The sequence below is a fragment of the Balaenoptera acutorostrata genome, chromosome 3, assembly GCF_949987535.1.
Source record: "Balaenoptera acutorostrata chromosome 3, mBalAcu1.1, whole genome shotgun sequence".
Lineage (NCBI taxonomy): Eukaryota > Metazoa > Chordata > Mammalia > Artiodactyla > Balaenopteridae > Balaenoptera > Balaenoptera acutorostrata.
The window spans coordinates 96,532,860-96,557,517 of NC_080066.1; the positions used below are offsets into that span (position 1 = coordinate 96,532,860).

At 54.6% G+C, this 24,658-nt stretch overlaps 1 protein-coding gene across 6 annotated transcripts; it reads right to left on the reverse strand.

The window, feature by feature from the left end:
- Nucleotides 1–3,246: 3,246 nt before the first annotated feature.
- Nucleotides 3,247–18,756, reverse strand: DISP2 (dispatched RND transporter family member 2). 6 transcript variants are annotated; one of them, XR_009007771.1, is made up of 9 exons: nucleotides 18,585–18,756; nucleotides 13,461–13,790; nucleotides 13,172–13,363; nucleotides 12,873–12,996; nucleotides 12,484–12,599; nucleotides 12,243–12,370; nucleotides 11,778–11,923; nucleotides 4,719–10,524; nucleotides 3,247–4,606 (listed from the first exon to the last, which is right to left on the reverse strand). XR_009007771.1 is itself a non-coding variant. In XM_057544576.1 (8 exons), the coding sequence occupies exons 1-8, from the start codon at nucleotides 18,695–18,697 to the stop codon at nucleotides 7,258–7,260; spliced, it is 4,206 nt and encodes a 1,401-aa protein (XP_057400559.1). In that variant the 5' UTR covers nucleotides 18,698–18,756; the 3' UTR covers nucleotides 3,247–7,257. The 6 variants fall into 6 exon arrangements, 5 of the variants coding, with proteins under 5 accessions (XP_057400559.1, XP_057400557.1, XP_057400556.1 ...); XM_057544576.1 differs by having other exon boundaries at nucleotides 3,247–10,524; nucleotides 11,778–11,875; nucleotides 13,146–13,175; XM_057544574.1 differs by having other exon boundaries at nucleotides 3,247–10,524; nucleotides 13,146–13,175.
- Nucleotides 18,757–24,658: the final 5,902 nt, after the last annotated feature.

A 24,658-nucleotide genomic window follows, 5' to 3' on the forward strand; every position in this document is an offset into this window, starting at 1 on the left:
ATTCTTAACCACTGTGCCACCAGAGAAGTCCCAGGGAAGACATCTTAAGTGATGTTTGACTGACAAAAATGAGTAAGAGTTAATCAGATGAACAATGGGAAAGAGGAGAGCAATGCAAAATCCCAAAGTAAGAATGGGCTTTTCCTAGACGGACTGAAAGATGGGAGGCGAATGGTACTGATAAAGCTGGAGAGATAAGTCAAATGGCAGTCTTTGTAGGCCAAAGGTAAAGAGATTTTTTTTTTTTTGAGATTTTTTTTCTTAAGGGTAATTAGAAGTCATTGAAGTACTAGGGCAGGAGAGTCATTCAATTTATATATATATATATATATATATATATATATTTATATATATATATATATATATATTTATATATATATATATATATATAAATATATATATATATATATATATATATATTTTGTCCACGCTGCGCAGCTTGTGTGATCTTAGTTCCCAACCAGGGATCGAACCCGAGCCCCTGGCAGTGGGAGCGCCAAGTCCTAACCACTGGACTGCCAGGGAATTCCCCAATTTATATTTTAAAAAGTTCACTCTGGCTACTCCATGGAGAATGGACTGAAGGGGAACAAGTGCAGAATTAGAGAGACAGTTGGGAGGCTACTCTCATCATTCAAGTGAGAGATGATGGGGGCTTGGCCAGGATGGTGGTGGTGGTAGTGGAGATGGAAAGAGGCGGACACATTTAAGACAGCTTTTGAGGGCAGAATCTCAGGACTCAGTGCTAGACTGGATGTGGGGGAAGGAGGAGTAAGGGGGAGGGAGATCTTAAGGATGACTCCCAGGCTTGAATAATTGTGTGGATAGAGTCATTATTTTGTGTTGGGGACAGGTTCAGATTTCAGTTTTGAACACGGCAAACCTGAAATGCCTTTGAGACATTCAAGTGGAGCTGTCAAGTAGGCAGTTGGAAATACAAGCCTTGAGCCCGGAGGAGAGTCTGGGTTGGAGATATACTCTTGGGAGTCATGGGTATACATATGTATTTAAAGCTGTGATATTGGATGAGATCACCAAGGGAAGAAGTGTACAGAGAGCCTTAGGACCAAGGACAGGGATGGCAGTACGTAGAAGCTGCAATGATTAGAAGGTGCCAGCCAAGAAATCTGATAAAGAGGTGCCAGAGAGGTGAGAAGAAAATAAAGAAAGGGTGGTGTCCTAGAAGCCAGGAAGAAGGAAGTGGTAAACTGCTGAAAAAGGGAGTGATAAACTATTGAAAATAACTGAAAGGGCAAGCAAGATGAGAATTTAAAAGAATCCATTTAATTTAGCAACAGAGAAGTCATTGGTGTGTACAAAATCCTGCAATGAATAAACTCATGCATGTGTTTTCTTTTTTTTTTTTTTTAAGCAACTTTTTTTTTTTTTTTTTAAGATTTCTTTATTGATTGATTGATTGATTGCTATGTTGGGTCTTCGTTTTTGTGCTAGGGCTTTCTCCAGTTGTGGCAAGTGGGGGCCACTCTTCATCGCGGTGCGCGGGCCTCTCACTATTGTGGCCTCTCTTGTTGCGGAGCACAGGCCCCAGACGCCCAGGCTCAGTAGTTGTGGCTCACGGGCCTAGTTGCTCCGCGGCATGTGGGATCTTCCCAGACCAGGGCTCGAACCCGTGTTTCCTGCATTAGCAGGCAGATTCTCAACCACTGCGCCACCAGGGAAGCCCATGCATGTGTTTTCTCACACACACACAAAAGTCACTGTTGAGTATCGGAAGAGGAATTCTGGTGGAGAGGCTGGAGTGAAGCCACACTGGAACAGATTGAAGAGTACATGAGAGACGAGGAAGCAGAGATGGCGGGTGCAGAAGAGTTTGTCTGTGAATGGAGTTAGAACAATTGGGCAATAACTGGAGGTGGGTTGTGGGGGTCAAGGAAGGGTTTTCTTGAAGATGTAGATAATAGTGGGTACATGTGCCTATGGGAGTGAGCCAGCTGAGAGGAAGAAAAGGATGCTTCAGAAGGGAGATGGGATGATCAAAAGAGCAAAGTCATAGAGAAAGGGGCAAGGGAGATGGTACCTAGAGTAGCATCTTCAAACTCCTTTGTGCATGTACCCTCACAAAATATATTTTTTTAAAATGCACCCTCTTCATTTTTAGTTGATGCCTAAATTATTTCATAATTTTAAATAGTTGTAAAGGACATATTTTCTGCTTGTTGTATATTGTGTATGCTCTTTATTCATTTCTAAACTTTTTTTTTTCTCTTGGTGTTTCATTTTGGATAATATCTATTGCTATGTCTTCAAGTCCACTAATCCTTTTTTTTCTAAAACGTCTAAACCGTTGATTCCATCCAGGGATTTTTCTTTTTTTTATCAGACATTTTAGTTTTCATCTCTACAAGTTCAATTTGGGTATGTAAAAAATATATATATATATTTTTCTAAGTCTCTACTTAGCTATGTGAACATATGGAATACAGTTATAATAATGTTTGGATGTTCTTGGCTTTGCTCTATCAAGGACTTCCTCAAGCAGAGCATTCTCAAGTAGTCCTTTTATTTGTTTTTCAGAAAATACTGCAGAGGGAAGTGCCAGAGTAGGAGTCAGAATGAAGGAAGGGTCAACTGGGAAAGCGGAGGCTGGGGAGGCGAACTTGCCGACCTAAGGCTCCTTCTTAGGCTGATCAATATGAGGAGAGGAAAATTATAAAGAAGGAAGCTCTTGAAACTGATTCCCTTAAAACTATCTGTGCCCACCTACCTTCTAGAAAGTGTTTATGTCTCTGTGGGAATGCAAGCCCTAGTTGAAGGCCTCTGATGCAAAGTGTGTGAAGCCATTGATGGGGCCATTACTGCTTCTTTCTTTGTAACAGAAGGGATGGGTTGAGAAGCCAGTAGGAGCACGGTAGTTGAGTTGGGGACTTGGTGCCTTGAAGGTGAGCACATTTTGCTCTGATGCCTCCAGGTTTCTTTATGAATAGAGTTTTTTGTCTACTGAAAGTTGGGGTGCAGGGAGGTGAAGGGCATCTGATGTCTGAAGCAGGTAGAGAAAGTACGAAATGATCATTGCAAAGAATGGAAACTAGTAACTGGAATGGAAGGGCTAGGCAGGGCTGAGACTGCAGGTGAGGTTGGTGGTCATGGATTCAAATCTACGTCAGTCTGCCCAGCTGAGTGATATTCGTTAGCAATCCTGAAGCTCTTGTTGGATGTTTGTGAACTTGGTAAAATGTTGATCTTTTCCCTATGTTAAGGTCTAACATGAATAACCACACAGAGGCCTCATGATAACAAGTTTATCAAGGTCCTTCCAGGGCTCTTCAGTGCAAGGTGGCTTGGGACGGCCAGCCATTTACATAGGACACAGTGGCTTTCTTTTGTTTCTCATCTTCCCAGTGAATTGAGTTACAGCTTCTTCCCTTAAGCATAAACACCACTACACCTTGAGTTACTGTGGTCCCTGTGAACAAGGGTGAGGTTAGAAAGTGTAAGGAATGTCTGTTTCCCCACCCCCAAGCAAATCTTGATGCATGGCATGGGTGCCAGAGAGCTTGTCATTGCCCACGTGTATTATCAAAGGCCGAGATAAGGCCACCATGGAAGAAAAGATCAGAAACTCTCCAATATGTCCTCTTTCCTGGTACCCCTCACCCGCCTCCCTGTCTTGTCATGCACTGGGAGAAGCAGTTAGTTGGAGAGGGCTGAGGGCATTTGCCTTATAAATCTCCTGTGAGATGTCTCTTTCAGAACCAGGCTCAAGCTGAGATATTGCCTAAATATCATGCTATGGGATGTGCCCGTAAAATCTAAGATTCTGCCGGTCAAATCAATCTTTAACATTGTCACCAAAGTGCCACAGCCATGGAAGGATGGGTTTCCCCATAGGGACAAACTATTCCAAGTTACATTTTTAAAACATACGGTACACGTACTCATGCTCTGGGTGTGAGTTCAAGGATCTGTGGCACAAATAGGAGAAATGACCTCAAGTCCCAAATGAGTGTTAATGCAGTGTCTCAGTGTTAAGAAACTATTTCTTGAATTTTCCAGAGCCATCGTGAATGCTTTGACTGGTTTCCCCTTGCCTCACAGCATGCATCTAAGCCTCTCCCCACATGTGTCCAGGGCCATACACTCACTGTAACCACCCATAACGATAATAATAGATCTGCTGAAACTCAAAGGAAATAGAAAGCACTTCAAATCCCGCTTTCCAAAGTTGGGGCTAGAGAGGCGGGCGGGATTACCCACTGCTGTGGGAAGCCTGCTCTTCGTTCGGGCCACTCTGGGCGTGAGGTGCTGTTTTGGATTACCACTGGGTTCTTCCAGTCCTTTGGGCCCGCTGGTGTAAAGAACAAATTCAGCGGGTACCTCGGCTGCTCTGACTCATCTGCCTTCCTGAAGGGTTGTGTGGCCACAGCCTGCCAGAAGGGGACCCAGAAGTCCCTGCGGAGGGCCCTCAGTTGTGCCCGGATCCCTGATGCCCACCCCAGCCACCACTTCATGTTCTCTCGAACATTTCACTGGTTGTGTTCAGGCCAAGTTTCTGAAGCTCCAGTCCCAGACATCAACGTACCCCCTGCAAGGCACGAAAGAGGGTGTGGAGGAGCCGGTCCTTTTCGTCCAGGGCCCTGCTGCCTTCCTACAACACAGGGCAGAAGAGCCGCGGTGAGTCACTGAGAGACCACTAAGATGCTGGATTCGCTTTTGAGTCAAGGCCAGACTTCTGCTCGTGCTCAGTAAGAAGGGCTCACCTCGTCCTCCCTCTGGCTGATGGTCCCGGACGAGACCAGAGCTCTCTCAGCCTGGCTGTGTGATAACAGGATATAGTCCATGGTGCAGAGAAGCCAGGCCAGAGAGGCTGAATTCTACTCGGACATGAAGAGAGAGAGGTCCCAGCAGACCTCCAGGGAGATGGTCCAAGTTAGTCCTAGTCACTGTCTCTCCTTCCTGGTGTCAGGAGTCAAATGGGTATCATTATCTTGCAAAGGAGCCAACATAACCGGTCATTTCTGCCCACGGTCTTCTGTCTCTTCCACAAAGCCCATATTTTCATTGGGGTTCTGGCCTCACTTCTTATGGGTTACTTGGAGAGGGAGGTAGGGCTCAACAATATAGGAAAAAACCCCAAAACACCCCCTGATTTGCCTCTAGCTCTGCCACACACTGTCTCTTTGGCCCTAGAAAAGTCCTTCCCCTCTGTGATACTCACCGATAAAATGACCTGCATCAGTGGTTTCGCACCACATTCTTCAGAGCCACCAGGAGCTTGAGGGGATCCCCAGGGTCCCCTGAGAGGCACAGTAGAAAGGGAGGCTGACCTGGCTCTGCACTCCCCCACCCACAGCACCCACCAGAGTGGCTGCTTTTTATCTGCTTTTATACTGTTTCCACACAAGGATTCTTTGAAGAAAGGATCCTGAGGCTCCAAAGTTTGAAAACTGCTGGAATAAATGATTGTTAAGGTCCCTTCCAGTTTGAGATACTTGGACTTCTAAAGCCCAGCTCAAGTCGTTCCTCCTCCAGGAAGCCTTCCTGGTTACCATTCCTGGGTACTTGAGCTCCAGCAATAGTCATGGTGACAGGCCTATGGCCCTCAGCATGTGCTGCATGCTACTATCAGTGACTCATCGCTGCCTGCATGTGTGTGTGAGCTGTTTCCCCAGCTAGAGAGTGAGCTCCTTAGGGCAGATGTCTGATTTTCCCTCCTTGCCTCTGTCCCCGTGTAGTGCCATAAGCAGAGTTGGTGTTCAGTAAACTTGCTGAAGCTCCAGGTGTCGTGAGCTCTCATGTGGGATAAAACCTTCCAGAGAGACCCTTTGCTTTGGGGAGGGGGCAGTCAGCCTTTGGTCTGCTGAGTGCCCCTAGAGAGACCTGTCCTTAGGAAGCTGGGACCTTGACCTGCGAAACAGCTTCAGACTTACACACTCCTAAAGAGAGCAGCCCTGAGTTCCTGCCTTAATTGAACTCTTCTCAGCCTCTACTGCCCTCAATGCCTCTCCTGGCAGGGACTCTCCACACATTGTGGCCATTGAAGAGGCCTCCTCCTCTTGACCCTGAACCTGGGAATCAGAACAGCCAGGATGCCTTATGGATGGTAGGCTTCTCAGCTGGAGGTGGAGGGAAGCACGGGGGAGATGGGGAGGAACTCCAGGCTTGCTCAGAATGTAGCTCTTTCTGGAGATGGTGGCCTAAAGTGGGGAAGGAGGGGAGTTTACTGAGAGGCACCTGCGAAGGCAAGTTGTTAGAGGGTGTCAGAGGCCAAAGATCAAGACAGCCACAGGCCAACATCCCTGGGGCAGGTAGACAGGAGGAGAGTGGCAGTTGTGGTGGAATGAGTCAGGAAGCCTGTTCTGCCATTTACTAGCTATGCAACTTTGTGTAAATCACTTAACCTTACCTAGTCTCAATGTCTTTACCTGTAAACTGGCTGCAAAAGGACCTAACCAACTGTAGGCTACCCCATACAGAACTGGTGAGATTCCCAGGACACGACGGGTGTGGAAGTGTTCTGCAAACTAAAAGATGCAGGACGTAAAGGATTCTTATGGTTGTTAACAGGGGAGAGGACCCTTCCATGTCAATGCAGCTTCCCATGAGGGACCATCAGCAATTTAGGGATGCTCTGAGGTTGACCATTCCTCCTCCTCCTGCTTCACTTCCAGCAGCCATCTCTGCCTGGCCTTGACAAACTCCTGGTCAGACTGAGGAGTGTGAGGGGCACAGGTAGTTAAGGACGGAGGGCCCAGCCCAATTCTGGCCCAGAGAGGATCCCCAAAGAGAAGGAAGTGTCCTGATAAAAAGCCCCTGAAAGGTGTGAGGTCCAGGAGGCTGCTGAGGTTTCCCAGGGCTCTTTTGGTTGGTGAGGTGCCCTGGCAGGGTCCCAAGGACTGGGTCCCTTAGTCCCACTGAACTTCATGTCACTTGGCATGGGGGCCAGGTCAGCCTCCCCTGATACATGGAGCTACACCTGTGGCCTTCCGCCTTCCAGAGGGTGGGTCCTGGTTGGCACTGTGGGGCAGATGCGCCCTTAGCAGGTCACAAGGAGAGCTTGGCGTTTCGCTCCGAAGACCACCCCCCGCGCCCCCCGCCACCACTGAATCCTCTAGATGTGGGGAGGAAGCAGCAGCCCCTACCAAGCCTGGATCATCTGGCAGGGTTTAAAATCCGCAGCTGGAGAGTGAGACCCCTCCACGCTGATGTGAGGAAACACCAACCGGCTCTAGCCTGCTGCTGCCCCTGCCTTGTCACCCCCGACAGGCTCTGGGCCTGTCCGGCCTCTCGGGGCCCCCCTCAGCTGCTGTAGCCTGAAGTGTGGGTGCTGGGCCTGCGCACCCAAACGTCTGGCAGATCTGGCTGGCTGTTGGGCAGCATCACAGGGCTGCCATCCCCTGGCCCCCCACGGCCCTTCCAGGACGAGCTGCTCTGGTGGGAGGCGGGCAGCGATGGATCGTACACGGTCTCCCTCAGCGCCAGCCACAGCGTGTCACGCTTCCCATTCAGCTGGCCCCGCTCAGGTACTGTTTGCTCAGTTTCATCCAGGTCCTCTGGAGAGGCACCCACGGAATCTGGCACACGGGCACTGGGCTCAGAGGTGCTTAGGCAGGTCTCGTCAGAGACACTGAGCCCCTCCAGGGTGCTGGCTGAGGAGCAGAGGCAATCAGGAGGCTCTGCGACCTGGGGCTTGGGCTTTGGGGAGCAGGCTGGGGCTTCCGGTGATGCCTGCAAAGGCTCAGCCTTCTGTCCTTGGGAGTCCTGCCTGGCCCGGGTTTTGGGGCTGAGGCCAGCCTGCTTATAGGGGGAGGAGGTCTGCAGGGCTGGGCACTGGCTGAAGAGCGCCTGGTGGTCCAGGAACAGCTCCCTTGGGGAGGTAGGGGCTGGTGGGAGCCGGGAGCAGCAGGGGCCGTCATGCAGCTGTAGATCCTCAGAGAGCACTGAGGGCCGGTGGGACAGCTTGCTGGTGGCTGTACTAGTGTCAAAGCTGGGACTCCGGCGTCGTGCCAGGGGCTGTAACTCGTACTGCTCTGGGCAGGACCCAGGCGCCCCTCCCACTGGCCCTGGTCGTTGGCGGCCTGCCTTCTCCCCACCAGGCTCCCCAGTTCCGGCGTCCCACGGCAGGTGGGCACAAGGCCAGAGGATTTGCCCACAGTTCTTCTCTGGTCCAAAGAAACAGCAGAGGGATTGGAAGAAGAAGCTGGCGAAGCCGCAGCTGACGCACTTCACCATCATGAGGACGATGCCCAGCTTGCGATAGAGCAGCACCGAGGCAGGCAGCATGAGCACACCGGCTGCAAACAGAGCTGCAGCCCCCACTGCCGTGGCACAGCTGGTCTGGCGCAGCGAGAAGGCCACGCGGCTCAGGCGGTCAGGGTGTGGGCACAGGTGATAGGAGATGCAGTAGTTGACGGTGAAGTCGACCGAGAGGCCCACAGAGGCAGAGAGAAAGAGGGCCTCAGCAGTGTTGAGCTGCCACTCGAGTAGAACCAGGAGCCCCACCGTGAGCAGCACGGTGCCTGCCACGGCTGCCACAGAGAACAGGCTAAGTGGAACGTTCCAGGTGCCCAGCAGCAGTGTGGCAAAGGCCAGCGCCAGGGCCAGGCCCAGCACCACAGCAGGCTCGGTGCTCAGGCTGTGCTGCAGGCTGTACAGCTCCAGACGGCTGGTGAACCAACCCCGGCGCAGGCCGGGAGGTGCCCTGCCCAGCTCTGCTGCCAGCCAGTAGCTGACCTCAGTGTAGAAGTGGTGGGCCTGGCTGTAGTCTGGACTATACTGGAAGTTGGTCTGAAACTGCAGGACCAGGGCGGCCAGGCCGCCCTGGGTATTGAAGCGGGCTCCCAGGTCCCGGGTGCTCTCGGGGCCTTGCTCCAGAGCCATCATCTTGAGACAGTGCAGGAAAAGCTGGGGGGCCCAGGGGAAGCCCGAGTGGCCACAGCAGAGGCCAGGCCCCAGGCGGGCGCAACCGGGGCTCTCCATCCAGCGCCGGAGGGCCTCCACGAAGCACAGTGTGGGCCAGCCCTCTGGCTGGGCCCCAAAGAAGCTCTGATTCCGAGCTCCCTGGCAGAGTGCCAGCAGCCAGCGCTGGGCCTCAGGACTGCTGGCCGAGAAGGCAGGGTCACTCACCAGAGAGCTGTTGCTGCGAGGGTCCAGGGGGTCTCCAGTGTCCACCGGTAGGATGCCCCACACCAAAACCACAGGCATGTGGCCGCCCTCGCCCTGAGGCAGCCGCTCGAACAGAAACTGCTGACGGTACTCGGCGTCGAAGCGTTCGAAGGGGTGGCTGGGCCGGAAGACCTGGCCGCGGGGCGGCGGCAGGGTGGGCAGCCGCAGGCGGGGGCTGACGCCGGCGATGTAGGCGCCCCCCGCCGCCAGCGCGGCGAACCAGCAGATCCAGATGTAGCGGAACTTGATGACGCCGCAGGGCAGGAGGCGCTGGAAGAGCAGGCGCGAGGTGCTGGCGGCCGCCCTCCGAAGCCCGCGGAGCCGCCGGTGCAGCGCCAGCGCCAGTCGCCGGGGCGCGCTGCCGCCCCACGGGCCGCGCGCCCGGGCCGCACAGCCGCGCGCTAGGTAGCGCTCGTGGAGCACCGCGGAGGAGGGCAGCCAGGCCAGCGTGAGCGCCAGGTGCGCCAGCACAGCCGTGCCCATGTAGAGCGCGAAGCAGCGGACGGCGGGGAGGCGGCTCAGGTAGCTGGCGTAGAAAGCCGCGCCCGTGGTGAGGCCCGAGACGAGCAGCAGGTAGCCGAAGTGGTGCATGGTGCGGCCCACACGCTGCGCCAGCCCCCCGGAGGGCAGCTGGCTCTTGCTGAGGCGCCAGAGGTCGAAGAAGATGAGGGTGTGGTTGGCGCAGACGCTGCTCAGCAGGACAAGGGCCGCCAGATTGACGAAGGGGAAGTAGGCCATCCGGAAGGCCACTCGGTAAAGAAAAAAGGCAAGCAGCAGGGAGCCCAGCACCCCCAGTAGCACCATGAGTGTGAGGAAGAGGGAGCGCAGGTAGAGGGCGATGCTGAGGAAGATGGCGGCCAGGGCCAGCAAGGGGTACACCGTATCCTGGGCCAGGTAGTGCCTCAGCAGCTCCTGCTTGAGGCCCAGGTCCATGCCAGTGATGGACGTGTAGTTGTCGGAGAGCCCCCAGGGCACGGCTAGGCGGTCCAGGTAGATGCCCATCATGGAGGCACCCTTCGGGGTGGGCAGGAAGAGCAGGCTGTACTTGAGGGAGGGCACCTGGTAGTCAGCCGTCTGGGGACTCAGAAAGTCCCTGTCCAGCAGGAAGTGCAGGAGTTGGTAGACAGCACTGCTCCGGGAGCACTTGGTGGGAACCTGGGCACAGCGTGGGGGCTTGTCCTTCCCGGGTCCCAGACAAGAGGGCACCAGGGCACCACGGTGATAGTAGAGGGCACAGGCCCGCAGCAGGGCCAGCGTGCGGGCTGCGTCGGCTTGAGTAGTGTCCAGGCAGGAGGAGCGATTGGAGAGCACGGCCACATAGTTGCCCAGGGACCAACTGGGGCAGCACTCGTTGGCTGCTGTACGCTGGCACAGAGCCCCAAAGCTGGTATGGGAGCGGACCTATAGGACACACACAGCAGGAGAGAGCTCAGGGACAGTGCAGGGTCCCAGGTTTCCCCAGCGCTGTCCGAGGCCCTCTCACCTCCTTTCAGGCTGCAGGACAGAGGCAGAGAGGTATCTTGACTGCCCAGCAAAACCTGACTGGTCAGGCCCAGGTTCCAGCAGCTACATCTTGACTCCATCAAAGAGAAGCCTCAGGAATGCTGCCCCAGGCCTCAGCCTGAGAGGTCTTGCCCTAAAGGCCCCAGCAGGTCACACACCCCAACTCTGCACTGCCTGAGACAGGAGTAGGAGTGGAAGTGGCAGCTGCAGATGGAACGGGGCCAAGTGTCCAGGGAACTGGACAGGCAGGAAAAGTGGAGGCCAAAACATTCCAGGATCAGGGTCACTGCCAAACCCTAGCCCCCATCTCTGTCCACTGGTCTGCTTAAACCTTGTGAGGGACAGGGCTGTTTCTTTTTCAGACCTCATGCCTGTTTTTCTCTCCCACCCTGATGCTGACATTACAATAGCTGGTGTAGTTACAGAGAATGCCAGCCTGGGAATCAGAGGCCCTGTACTGCCGTCAGCTGGATGTATGGCATTGGGCCTGAGATCATGGTGACAACAGTAACATTTATTGAGAGATCACTATTGTCAGTCATTATGCTATATTTTTTACAAATTCTACCTTGTTTCATTGTCACAACACCCCTATGAGGAAACTACCATTATTCCCATTTTATATATACAAAGACCGAGGCACCGAGAGGTTGAGAAATGTGTCTGAGGTCACACAGCCAAGGAGTATTAGAGCTGGCCTTGAATTCAGGCATCTGACTCCAGAGCACACGTGCTTTAAGCCTAGTGGTGTTCACACTGTTTTTAGTAGCGAAACTTTCTTCAGATGTTATAGCACATGGTTCTCCAGTTAGCATGACTGGATCTGCAGTGCCTGGGTTGATGGGGGCTGGGGGCCTTGGGCCGGGGCCTCCTCAACAGCTCTTGAGGCTCCTTTTCAGGACCTTTCGAAAATCCCCAGGCTCTTGCAGGGTCTGTCTTCCAGCACCTGTGTCTTGGCTCTTCTGGAAACAGCTGACTCTTCTCTCCCTGCCAACCCAGAACCTCTCAGCAGGGTTGCAGTAATTTTCTAAGCAGGGAATGCTCTCTCCTAGTCCGGGCTGGGAGTCCTGGCTCAGCTGTATTTCCTTATGATCAGGTCCCTGGTGTCCCTGGTTCCCCCCCAGCCTCTGGCACCTCCCTAGCCAGCTCACCTGATCCTGTTCCATGCGACACATGGAATGGATGGCGTGCAGGTTCCACAGGCTGCCCGCTGAGGTGGACATGAACACCAGCTGTGCATAGCTCTTCTCTGCAACACACCACCCAGAGCTCACCCCTTTGGCCCCAGGTCCTGGGCCTACCAAAGGGAAGATGCTTACCCAGGGCCACATGAGGTTTAGATTCTCAGGAGCCTGAAACCTGTGCCTGGCTGCCTGATCCTGGGCCTGCATCCCTCCCCTGTGGCACACCCCATCCAGCTTGCCCCTACCTGGCTGGAGCACCTGACACCTGCCTCATCCTCCCAGCTGTAACTCAACTTCCTTGGCTTGAATGTGACTGGCCAGGCTCCTTCCCCTTCTGTCTGCCCAAATTTGTTCTCCTGGGCTCTCCTGTTCTAGTAGGTGGGGAGGGGGGTAACCACCATTAAAGCCAGGACTGGCCAGGCTGCAGCTTACCAGGGGGGCCACAGAAGAAGCTCTCTTGCCCTCTGGCCTCCAGGGGCTCCACCATCCTCCAAGGCCGGACCATGCCCTCCTGGGCACTGCTCCAGGGTGTGGGGCTCAGAGTGGTATGGGGGTTTGAGCTGAGGTAGAGAGAAAATCTGTGCCAGGCCCTCTGACCTGCCTTCGGCTGCTCTCTGGAGACCTCATTCTTTCCCCGGTTCCCCCCAACAGTGGAAAGATGGGAACCCATTACCTGTTCAGCTCAAGGTCTGGAGAAAGGGAAAGCAGCTTCTTGGGGCCTGTGACGGACTGCAGCGCTCTCCAGACCACTAGCTTGCGCCCAATATCCGTGTCCCGAGGCTCAAAGCCCTGCAGGGAGGAGGGCAGAGAAGATCAGGCCGGCAGGAGGGGGAGTTCTCCTTCTCCCTTCTCGGCTCTGCCCCTTTGGGTCCCTGGAGCAGGGAAGGCTGGCCTGCCTGCCTGGATTGTTGGACACGAGGATCACCTCTATACCATCTCCCAGCTCTCTCTGTAGAGCCCACTGCTGCCACCCCACTCCCAGCTGGGCCACTCCAATTTTCTGCCCCAGACTGAGCTGAGGTGGCCAGGCCTGGGGGCCCATCCCTCCCCTTGGTCCCTCACCAGTAAGGGCTTGGAGAAATCGGGTAGCTGGCCCCCCAGCAGTCCAGCCAGGGTGCAGAGGAGGATGACAGCCAGACACAGCAGCAGCACGGCCACTGGCCACTCAGCAATCAGCTGGGAATAGCTGGGAAAGAGGAAGAGATCCCACATGAATTAGCGTTGGGTGTGATGGCAGGGAGTGCGTGAGCTTAGAAGCCACCAACAAGGGATGGTGGGGCTAAACTGGGCACTGGCCTGGTCATCCCTAGGGCTCCAGAGAAGGCCCAGGCCTACCTCTTTGGCATCTGGAAGGCCCGTACCTGCCTGTGGAAGAGAAGAAAAGACGCTTGCTAGAGTCCTCTTGTAGGGTGGGAGGTTGGGGTGGGGGTGGAGGATAGAGGAAGATGGCATCAACCCTTTTAGGCTTGCCCACTCCCAAGCTCCAACGCTTCCTTCCTCTTCCATCCAGGCTGCCTCCTCCATCAGACGCAGGGGACATCCTGGGCTGCCTCCTAGTGAAGGAGTCCAGAGCCCGGGGGCGGTTGACCCCACTTTTAAGCCCTGCCCCACCTTCCAGGGCAGCTGGCAGGCTGCTGGACCCCTCCTTACCTGACGCTGACCACGTGGTGCTGCACAGATGCTGGCTTCCAGGCCCCATCATGCTGTGAGGGGGCTGGGGAAGGGCTGAGGCTGGAGCCATGGGAGCACAGCGCTGCCCGGTCCCCAAGCCCTGGAAGGGAGCTGCCCCCCCGGTATTCCTGTGGTGCCCGGGGATAGGTAAAGTGGGCAGGGGCCAAGGGGCTGGATGGGCCCACAGGATGGAGGGTGGAAGTTGCTGGTGGGGGTCCCGAAGAACTGGAAGGGTCCTCAAGGGGCCAGCTGTGGAGGGCGCAGCTTCTCTCTGGGCTTGCCTCAGGGGCCACAGCCTTGCTCTGGGACCTGGGGAGAGAGGAGGCAGGGAAAAAGGGGGTGGGAGACAGCGGTGGTCCACACCGTGCAGCAGCCTTGCTCAGTAAGCTGAGACCGACGGGGCTCAGGCTGTTCTATTCCTAGGCCTGGGGAGAGGCAAGGAGGGTGGAGGCTCTGGGTCTACACCCACAGCCTACTTCTTGGGGTCCACTGTCTCATTCACGCATCTGCCCATGCACCTCAAAACACATATGATCTTATCTACTCCTTTAAAAACCATACAGGGTAAGTACTTTCCTTCTTTTATAGATTTGAAAACTGAGGTTCAGTGAGCCCTGAAGAGCTGGGCCTTGAACCCAGTTCTGACTTGCAGCCCTGTGCTCTTTCTGCTGCAGTTGTCTCTTCATCCTCTTGTCAGATGTTTATTGAGCACCTGCTGCACTTTTGTTCCCACCTTAGAGCCTTTGAGCTTTCTTTGCCCTCTTCTCGGGATGTTCCTCCCCAGATAATTGCACAGCTCACACCATTACCTTCTTAGAGAAGCCCTCCCTGACTACCCTCTCTAAATAATCATCCACCAACTCCTATCCCCCTACCTACTCTATATTTCTTCCTAGCATTTTCCACAACTGGACATTGTATTATATATTGCCATGTTTACTGCCTGTCTCTCCTATGGAATGTGAGCTCCGGGAGAGCAGGGCCTGGTGCATTTATTCATCTGTATGTCCCCAGTGCCTTGAGCAGCACCTTGCACACCGAAGGTGCCCCAGGGATGTTTGTTGAGTGAAGGCTGAGTGCTGGACGGGCTGCTAATAGTGGTGCCAGGATGAATAAAGCCCGGTCCTTGTCCTCCAGGCACTTGTGGTAGGTGGGCGATGTGCAGGGGCCACCGTGTTGAGTGCTGTGAGAGGGGAAGTCACACAGGGCTGAAGGCGCCCAGAGGAGGGCCCAACTTTGACAGGGGTTGTGGGGGGGGTTCAGGGTAAGCTTTGCAGAGGCAACCACTGCCTTTTCACCAACCCTGGGCCTTGGGGCAGGAGGTTTGCTCTGCAACGGTGTGCACAGTTGGGAGAGGGAGCTGGGACCCCCAAGGAACTTGCCAGGGAGGAGTCAGCAATAGATTCCTCTTTCCAAATTACGCATGAGGGCAGCACTCTGTGCATGGACCCAGCCCCACTCCTTGGGTGCAGGCAGAGGTGGAGTCCCACCCCAGGGGCAGGATTGCCAGGCCTGGGACAGGAGAAGATGGCCACAGAACAGAGTGCCTGAGGGCCATGGCGGGTTCCCAAGGGGTTCTGGGCCCTCCAGCGAGTCTCCTTTCTTCCAGCCGCCTGCTACAACTTGCATGGCTCCCATGGGAGAGCCAGGTCTATGCCGAGCAAACCCTGGCTTCCAGTCTTGCCTGCTGCACTGCTGAAGGGGCCGTGGGCCAGAGTCCTGGCTGTGGTGGCAAGTGGACGTTGCCCACAGAGGCTGGGTTCTGCCCAGAGACCAAGTAGAGGAACTGGAAAGAATAGGCAAGCTCCTCCTCTTTCTCCCAGAAGGCTGGATGGCAGACAGTCGGGGGGTGGGGTATAGTTCTCATGCTTGGACTAAAATAGGGGAGCAGTGGAGGTGGGATCCTGGTTCCATCATCCTTTAACTCTGGGGTCTTGGGAAAGACACACAGTTCTTGGAGCATTGGCATCCTTGTCTGCTGAGTGAGGGTACGATGATAACGCCTCCCTCTCAGGTTTAGTATGGGTATTAACTGAGGTAACACATGTGAGGTGCCTGGCGTGGAGCCTGGCATGTGGAAGACATTTACTTTCCTGCCTCTTCCCACACTCAGTGCTGCAGGGAGTGTGTAGTTTAAGAAGTATATTTATATTTACAATTTGACCTCTTTAGGCACCTCAGATAATGTATCTCCATTTGAGAACTTCTCACACCTTGAGAATCTCACTACATATATAAGTACTTTTCTTTTTGTTATCCAGAAGCAGCATCAGAATTTGTTTCATAATTTAAACCACTGATTTTTTTTTTCTTACTAACTCAACACTTAGAAAAATAGGAATTTGACTAAACTTGTTCTCAAGCAAGACCTCAGATGACCCCATAAAGTTAATGACACAGCAACCAGTGTCCTTGCAGATAAAATAGCTTATGGGCCCATCACCATGGGCCAAAGGGAAGCTGGAAAAATGACCCGGGTTCATGTGTATAAGTGTGGACATCTACTTCTTTAAGATTTTTATTCTGCAGGTCTTTTTTGAGCACCTGCCACATGCTGGGCACTGTGCTTGGTCTGGGTTGGATCCTGAAGGCATGAAGGTGACCCATTAGTCTTGGTCTCCCTCTTTAGAGCAGGGCCTGCTTTCCGCAGTCAGGAGGGTGGGGCAGCCAGGGTGCCTATTTCAGCTGCGCATGGTCTTAGAGCACTCACTGAGCTTTGGGCTTATCCTAGGAGCCAGGCCCCCACTTGGAGTGTCAGTTTCTTTTTCATTAAGGGAAGCCAGCACTCCAGGGCGTGCTGGCGGAGAACAGGAACTCCAGTTGTCCTTAACCAGTCTACCAAATCTCATAAGCCACCCCCTTCCTTAGCAGGCTCCTGTTCAAGGGGGATTCCAGCATCCACCATTGGTTTGCTTCTACTGGGGTCTCCCTGGTCCCAGCCCCTTCCTCTCAATCCCTTCTATTCCTCTCCAGGGACCTAGGATCAGCTGCTCCCAAATCTCACCCTTCATGACTGTGCCCATCATCGTGAATGTGGCAGAATTTGAAACTTTCCACGTTCCGACTGCTGTAGAACCGGGAGTTTGTCTTGACCCTCCCAAGGAGAAGAGCCAAACTGTTCTCAGAATAAAAGCTTTCTCCTGCCAGCCCCTGCTGCCCTCTATTTTCAGGAGACCTAGTGATAGTACGAGTTAAGCACCCCACGCCTTGCCTCCCCAGGGGGCTTTCATTCTCACCCTCTCAGTTCCATGGCTCTGGCTGGGATGAGCAATTTCCTGGGCCACCTGCCTGGGCCCACTGGTCTGTAAGCTAAGTGATTGGGGCAGGCAGGTAGGTTAATGGAAAGTGATGACACAGGCCTCACTCATGGCCAAAGTCACAGCAGTCAGGGCCTGGCTAATAGTGCCCCAGACACCTCTCTTGGGGGCCCTGTGAGCGGAAAATGTACATGTGTATTAACCATGCCCCCAAGTCCACAGACACGTAGCCATATGGACATCCATGTGATCCTGCGGAGTGGCCAGGACAGATGAGGGAGCAATTCACGCCACTAGGAAAATAAAAAGGTAATTTTAAAAACACAAAGAATGAACTATTTCAAATTGCCCTGTTGTCAATGCATTAGTAAATGTGTGTGTGTGTGTGTGTGTGTGTATGTGTGCGCACGCGCGTGCTATCTTATTCACTCCCCAGAGTGCTACTTAGTTCAGCAGGAATGTATTTTTGTTTCTTGGATTGAAATGAATCCGTTTGCCTGATTTGTCCAGGGTCTCTGGGGAAGTGCAGAGAGGGGCCAGAGGTCTCAGGGAGTTGCTAGAAGAGAGCAAGTGATTCCTGTGCCCAAGTATGACCCCCATGTGCAGGGGAAGTGAGCAGACCAGACAGGGCTGATCCTTGGCAAAATATCCAAGGCAGCAAATGACTCTCCAGCCCCTTCTAGGGATGCTCCTGGCTCCTGCCCTGTCCTGTCACTGTCTCTGCCTTGTCCATACTTGGCTTTTTGGTCAAGCCATAGTCCCAGGCAGCTCCCTGGTCCCGGGAACACATTAATCCTGTGTACCATCCCGTTGAAGAAAGTTCTGTGGCTTTCAGACTGAAAGGTGGCTAAATCTACCCAGGCTGATGTGTCAACATAGAGGGAAGAAAACATTTCCCTCCACTTGTGGGGTCTCCTCTTCACTCAGGTACAGAATGCACATTTTAACTGGGGCAGTCGGGAGACAATGTGTCCACCTCTGCTTTTGCCCCCAAAGAACGCTTCCTATTTCAGTCCAGGCAGGAGAGAGAGGCGGTGTCATGTCAGGTGAGGGATTCTGGGGGCCGCAGACCAGGCAGGGCACAGAAATTGCGCCATATTGCTACCTGGCTGGGCTGTTCCCTCACACATATGGTGGAGGAAGGGAGAGGAGAGGCACCAAGATCTGGGCCCTCAGCGGGAAGATGTTCCTTCTGTCCCGCCAGCCTGGTGCTCCTTCAGGGACGGTACTGACCGCAGCCTGAGCCTCAGAGCCTGCCCACGCAGCGCCTCCAAAGAGTGCAGGTGGCTGCCACACGTGGGGACTCGAGCCTACACGTGCGCAGCTGGCCATGTGGGGCAGACTGGAGACAGACGGTGATGGACAAAGACAGACCCTAGCTTGGAGGCCGAGTGTCTGCCCTCCCCCCAGGACACACCTTGGAGAGTCTCCCGTCTACAGTACACGCGCACCCTCGACCACATTGACTCGCTGGAACCCGGACTGAGGTTGCTGCAGGCTTGGGGCTTACAGAGAAGACGCGGGGGCAGGGCCTAGAGGGAGGGGCTCTGGAGGCCGGAGGGGCTGGGGATACCGGGGCCTTGGAGGAAAGGTAGGAACAGTGGGTGGGGCAGGTCCTGGGGGCGGTGAGGGCTAAGGGGGCTGACAGTAGGGGGTATCGGGAGAGAGAAAATTGACCCGGCAGAATGAGGGCGTGGCCAGGGGGCAGGGAGTCTGGAGGCCCCAGAAGGGGCTCTGGAAGGGGCTGGGGACTGAATGGGACGACATATGGCGGCTACTGGGGATACCTGGGGCGGGGATTCTGGGAAGGTCTGCGAGCTGGGTTTGCGGAGCAGTCCGCCCCTACCTGTCCGGGGAGCTGCCGTCTGGAGCCAAAGGCTCCCCCTCGGGGCGCTGCTGCCCTTCCGGACCCGGGCCGGGAGCCGGATCGTTGCTGCCGCTGCCGCTACCGCCGTCCATGCCCGTGGGCGGCGCCGCTGTCCGGGCGCTGGTGCTGAAGCGGCAGCGGCGGCGGCGGCGGCGGCGGCGGCGGCGGCGGCGGCGGCGGCGGCGGCGGCGGGCTCCTGCGCACGCGTCGACGCCAAGCGGGTCGATAGCTGGGCGGGGCCGACGAGGAGCCCAGCCAATGGGCGAGGCACCGGGGGGCGGGGACAGAGGCTTCCCGCCGCGCCGCTGCCGGAAGGCTCGCTGTCTTTAAGACCCACGGGCGGGAGTTGTGGGCTCTTCTACTCAGGCCAGGTCTGAGTTCTGATGTTAGGAGTCTGTGCAGTAGTTCGCACACCGGCCTTTCCTGGGGGGCATCCGTCTTACCGTGAGAGACCAGGAAACGCGACCCCAGGCACCGTGTAAAGAGCCTCATAACTTGTAACGCAGACTCTTCCAGCCCCAAAGAGGGAGCAGCTCCAAGCCGGCACTTCACTGCTCCGGACGCTGAGGGGTTGAGAGGTTGGGCTACTTTTAGACTCACATTTCTCTCGGCTCCGCTCAGCGTCCCCTCTTTCCTTCCCAGTAAGGCTAAGCACCTGCTCAAGTTGGGTCTTCACGTTGGTCTGGACCTGGGTCTGCGCCCCTCAGTTGTGGAGCCTGGATTCTGTTATTCAAGTGCAGAGTATGGCCGGGGAGAGGGACAAGAGAGACACTCAGAGAAGCCCCAACTCTCTTACAACCACCCCACTTCAGCCTGGAAGGTACCCAATAGTCACTCATTCCAGGGTGCTTGCTGCTTCCCCTGTCAGGGAATGGCTGTGAGAGAGGGGCGGTGTGATGGGCGGTGGAGAGGCCTGGCTAGAGGGCTGTTACCACAGCTCTAGAACAGATATGGGCCCTGTGAGAAGCCTGGGAGTTGGGGAGCGGAGAGGATCCCAGAAGTGGAATTTGGATGGGCAGAAGGGGTTTTACAGTAAGCAGGCTGTGTGTGTGGTAGGTGCCTTGGCTGAAGCATGGGGCTGGGGAGAGAGTCAGAACCCAGGAGTGTTTGGACTATGGGTATCCCTAAACTGTGTGCAAACCGTGTGCGAGGCATAGACCAGTAGGCATGAGGGTGGGAGAGTCTAGAGTTGTAGAAGTGGTGACCCTGCCCTGAGTAGCTTAGTTTGGTTAGAGAGATAAAAAGCCAGCCGATTAATTGATGCCAACTGGGTAGGGTGTGGTTGGGCCCATGTGATGGTCGATAGGAGCTGCAGAGGAGGGGGCAGTGTGCAAAGACAGAGAGGACCTCACTCATCCTAATGGGCTTTAGGGAAGCCTTCATGTTGATGGTGGAGCTTCAGATGGCTTGGAAGGAAGGCATTCCTGACCTGGGGGTGAGGTGGAGGTGGGGAAACTGTGCAAAGTTTAAGAGGCTGGAAATTTCTATGTGTTTTCAGGGGATAGTGAGAAATAACATCTGGAGAGTTAGGGATCCATTGAAGGCTTCTGATCTGTAGGGTGAGGCATGTAAGATGGAACCTTGGAAAGCCCACCAGGTCTGGGTATATATGATGGGATAGATGTGATGAGACCATACTTGAGACCCTTTGATGGGGGGTGGGGCAGAAGTGAAAACAAAAGGAGGGGTGACCTTATTCAACCATATGCTATGGACACTACTGAGAATGCCTGACTGGGTGCCGATTTTCACAACTAGGGAACTCAGAGACCACTGGGCCCCCTGAGTGCCAGTTTGGATGTGAAGGAAGATAGGCTCTTTTAAGAGTAGAACATGGCCTCCAGGAGGCTGTTTATTAGATACAGAAGATTCTGGTTCAGGCCCCATGCCAGGTCATGCTCTCCATTCTTATGTCCTGTTTCTTCTGCTTCCTCAGTGATGTGGACCAGGGGGTTGCCCACAGGGCCCTGGGGGGTGGCCCCCCGTAGGACAGTGCCCTGGTTCAGGGTGGGAACCTGGAGGATGGTTGCCATGCCAGGGGGTGCCCACCACCATGGCAGTGCCCAGAGCCAGGGCCGTGACCATGCCCGCCACCATGGCAGGGCCCCTGTGATGAACAGATGAGCCAGATGAACAATATTAGAGTCAGAGGTCAGTGCCAATCTTACCTGCAGTCAACTCTCCGTCTCCCTTCCCCTCCCCCCTCTCCAGCCCCTACTCTAGGGGACTCAGGATTCCTGGGCACTAGCAGGGGCTCGTTGTGGAGGTCAGGAGACAGGGATAGCAAGTGACTGCTCCTAGCCCTGGGCCTTTTGCCTTGATGAAGCCAGAGCACAGAGCAGACACAAGGGGAGGAACCTAGATTCATTGGGTTCCATTCTTTGAGCTGAGATATGACTTCCACTCTCTGGACCTCAGTTTATTTTATCTGCAACTAAGAAGCAGAATTATCTCATCTTCTCTCTTCCCTCACCCAGGAACCCATGCAGAGTGATTAGAGGTTTTGCCATGCTGACTACTTAGAAGTGAACGTGGGGCTGGGGGAGGCTACAGAGGGGCACAGTGAGGGCCAGGGGCAAGGAGGAGACAGGAGGCAGGGTGAGGGGAGTTGCGGGAGCCAAGGAGAAGGAGAGGCAGCTGGAGGGTGGGAGGAGACAAAGGTAGGAGGTGACAAGGTAAGGATGTGTTTGTTCTCTGTGCAGGTAGTGTATGCAAGTACAAGGCTATGTGCTGCATTTACATACAGATAGCTATGTCTGTATATACATGTGCATGGGTGGGCGCCTATACATGCCTGCTGTGTGCACAGATACATGTGTATGAGTGCATGTGCCTGGTCGTGTGTATGTGACTGTGGGAGTACATGTGAGCCCATGCCTGTCCCTGAGAAGGTGCCAGACTCAAGAAACCAGGAAGAATAGAAAGTAAAATCAAGGCTTTATTGCCTGAGCCAGAAGAGTCCTGGGAAAAGTAGTTTAACCTTCTGTCTTGGCTGGAACCACTGCTGAGGCCCCAAGGCCAGAGAAGTCTCTTTGCCTCTTGCCACAGGCCTAGGGAAGAGTAGAGACGCTACCTTGCTTCTGGTGCTGGGCACAGGGGACCTGGGGCCCCGGGGGAGCAGGGCTGGGGCTATGGCCCTACTCTGGGGGGTGGATAACTCCCCAGTCTGCTCCTGCCGCCTAGGGCCTGAAAAGGGCCTATAACCAGTGGGGAAGAGGCAGGCCCCATGGTTAGGGGACTTTCCTGTGACCAAGTTAGGGCTGCCGCTGCCCCATCCAGGCTCAGTGATGCCTGGAAACTGCCACTTGCCACCCTGCTTGCCTCTTCTATGACTGTTTTTGTGGTGAGGCCAGTTCCGGGCCTAGGAGCTGGGTCTGCTGGTGGTAGCCAGTGGGGGCTGGGGGAGGGGGAAGCAGGGAGGAAGGCAGGCAGCCTCCCTTCTCTGGCAGAGGCAGGTCACTGGGGCCCTGCAGTGTGGTTGCGATTTGGGAGCAAGCCAGCTATCCAGGGAGGCTGTGAGTAGCCAGGAATGCAGAGAAGCATGGAACAGGAGGGGAAGCAGCAGGAGAGAGGATGGGCTGCTGGGGCAGGGAGGGGATGTGAGAAATGGAGAGAGACAGATGGGAAAACAGGAGAGGAGCAGAGGAGAAGGCTGCCGCCGGTAGTGGGTGAACTTGCGCTGTGATGCCCTGCTGGGGCTGAGGTCTCCCTATTCTGCATTTGGGGGACATTGTGGCTGCTCCCTGAGGGTCTAGGAAGGGGCTGGAGGTCTGGGGGACGTGGCAGCGGGGAGGAAAAAGGGGAGACGGCTGGGGAACTTTCTATCCTTTGGACCTGTGGGAAAGGAAGGGAAAAAAAGAAATAGCTTTAGTTATTTGGTTCTGCAGTGAGAATCCTGTCTTCCTCCTGGTGCTGATTTTGTGCCCACCTCCCACCCCCCTCCTCCAACAAGCCTCAAGAGCCAGCTGAGTTCTCCTGGGTGGGATGGGGCTAGTTGGGAAGTGTGGGTTCTTGTCCTCACTCTGTCAGCTGTCTGCCCTCCCAACCTCGGCCAAACTCCCTAACACTAAGGGAGCCGTCTGCAGTGAAAACCCTGTTTCTTCTATTTCCACCTTCAGGCGGGCCCCACCCAGTCTCCCCCTCTGCCTCCTCCCCCCGGATCCCATTTTCTCAGCCCAATCTCTACTCAGATCCTCAGCTGTTTCTTGGCTCCTGCTTATGACCTTCTGGTCCCAGCTCTTAGCCTTTGCTCATGTCTCCTGCCACTTGGAACTCTCTCTTGCTTGACTCTGTGTCGCATTCCTGCAGGAAGTCTGCTTAGATTGGGCCATCCTGCCTGCCCTCACTGCCCAGCTGCTGGCCCAGAGGGCTCATTCTTGCAGTAACTAATTTGCGTGGTCCTGGGTGTTCTGAAGTGCTCCATTGGTGAGAATCGCCTCCTTGATGAGATGTATATTTCTTTTTTCTTTTTCTCTTGGCAGCATCACACAGCACGTGGAACTTCCCTGACCAGGGATGAAACCCGCACCGCCTGCAGGGGTAGTGCGAAATCTTAACCACCGGCCCACCAGGGAAGTCTGAGATTTATATTTCTTGAGGGCCAGCGTGGTCTTTTGTTCCTTGTGAGGGGAGCCAATGGCACAGTTGCCAAGAGCTGTGTTCAGGGCTCCAGACCCAGCCACACCTCCAGGGCCTCACCCTGAGCGTGACCCCTAACTTCCCCAGAGCTCATGTGTACGCAGGAGGAGCCCCTGCCTGTTTTACTCCTGAGGTTGAAGATCTAGTGAAATGAAGGATGTGTGGGCATGCTTCTTAAACTGTAGAGTGTACTACAAAATTTAAGGGCTTGTTTTCATTTTGGAACCCTACCACCACACACACACACACACACACACACACACACACACACACACACACACACACACACACACACACACACACTCTCTCTTGGCTTGCGGTAGATGTGACTGACTGACTGCCCCTGCCTTCACCACCCTCCCCTTCCTTCTCTCTTCCTTCTTCCGCCCTACAGCCTCCCGCTGCAGTACTTACCTGGCTCCATCTTTATGGGGCAAGCACAGGGAGGGACAAAAAGAACACCTGTGAGTCAACAGGTAAAGTTTAGTTTACTGTAATCTAAATCTGTCTCTCCTTCTTCCTCCCAGGGATGTACACACGTAGACCCTTCAAGGGATGGAAGGGATAAAACTGCTCCCTGTGGCTTAGCTTGGGACTCACTATGGAGCTGGACACTGAGTAGGCGCCAGGCAAGGATGTTGAGCGGATGCACTGGGTTCATTCATATGGTAGGTAGACGGAGACATGAAAGCATTATGCACCCCTGAACCCTACACCCTCACACGTGACCCACCAGATCCACCCCCAGACTCACAATCCTGTATTAATTCATTTTTTTAAATATAAATTTATTTATTTATTTATTTTTGGCAGCGTTGGGCCTTCGTTGCTGCGCGTGGGCTTTCTCTAGTTGTGGCGAGCGGGGGCTACTCTTTGTTGCAGTGCGTGGGCTTCTCATTGCGGTGGCTTCCCTTGTTGCAGAGCACGGGCTCTAGGAGCGCGGGCTTCAGTAGTTGTGGTATGCGGGCTCAGTAGTTGTGGCGCGTGGGCTTAGTTGCTCCGCATCATGTGGGAGCTTCCCGGACCAGGGCTCGAACCCGTGTCCCCTGCATTGGCAGATGGATTCTTAACCACTGTGCCACCAGGGAAGCCCCCTATTAATTCATTTCTACTTGGGTCAATTTCAATCATGTTAATTATTCATGTAGCATGCCTACCATGTGTCAGGTCGCAGTACTCAGTCCCTAGGGACTCTTGTCCCTGTGTAGACGCCTGGCATAAAGGTGGGGAGGGAGGCTTGGAGAGATCAGTGCACCCAGAGCAGGGAGGATGGGGTTGGTGGGTAGGGGCCTCTGGGGGATCCAGGGGATCCTAAGACATTTACCCCCGTGGCACAAGTGAATGGAAAACCTTCCTTGATCCAAGCTGCTTGTCCCTGTCTCCTCCCACCAGGACTGGAAGGGGACTTGGGGGCT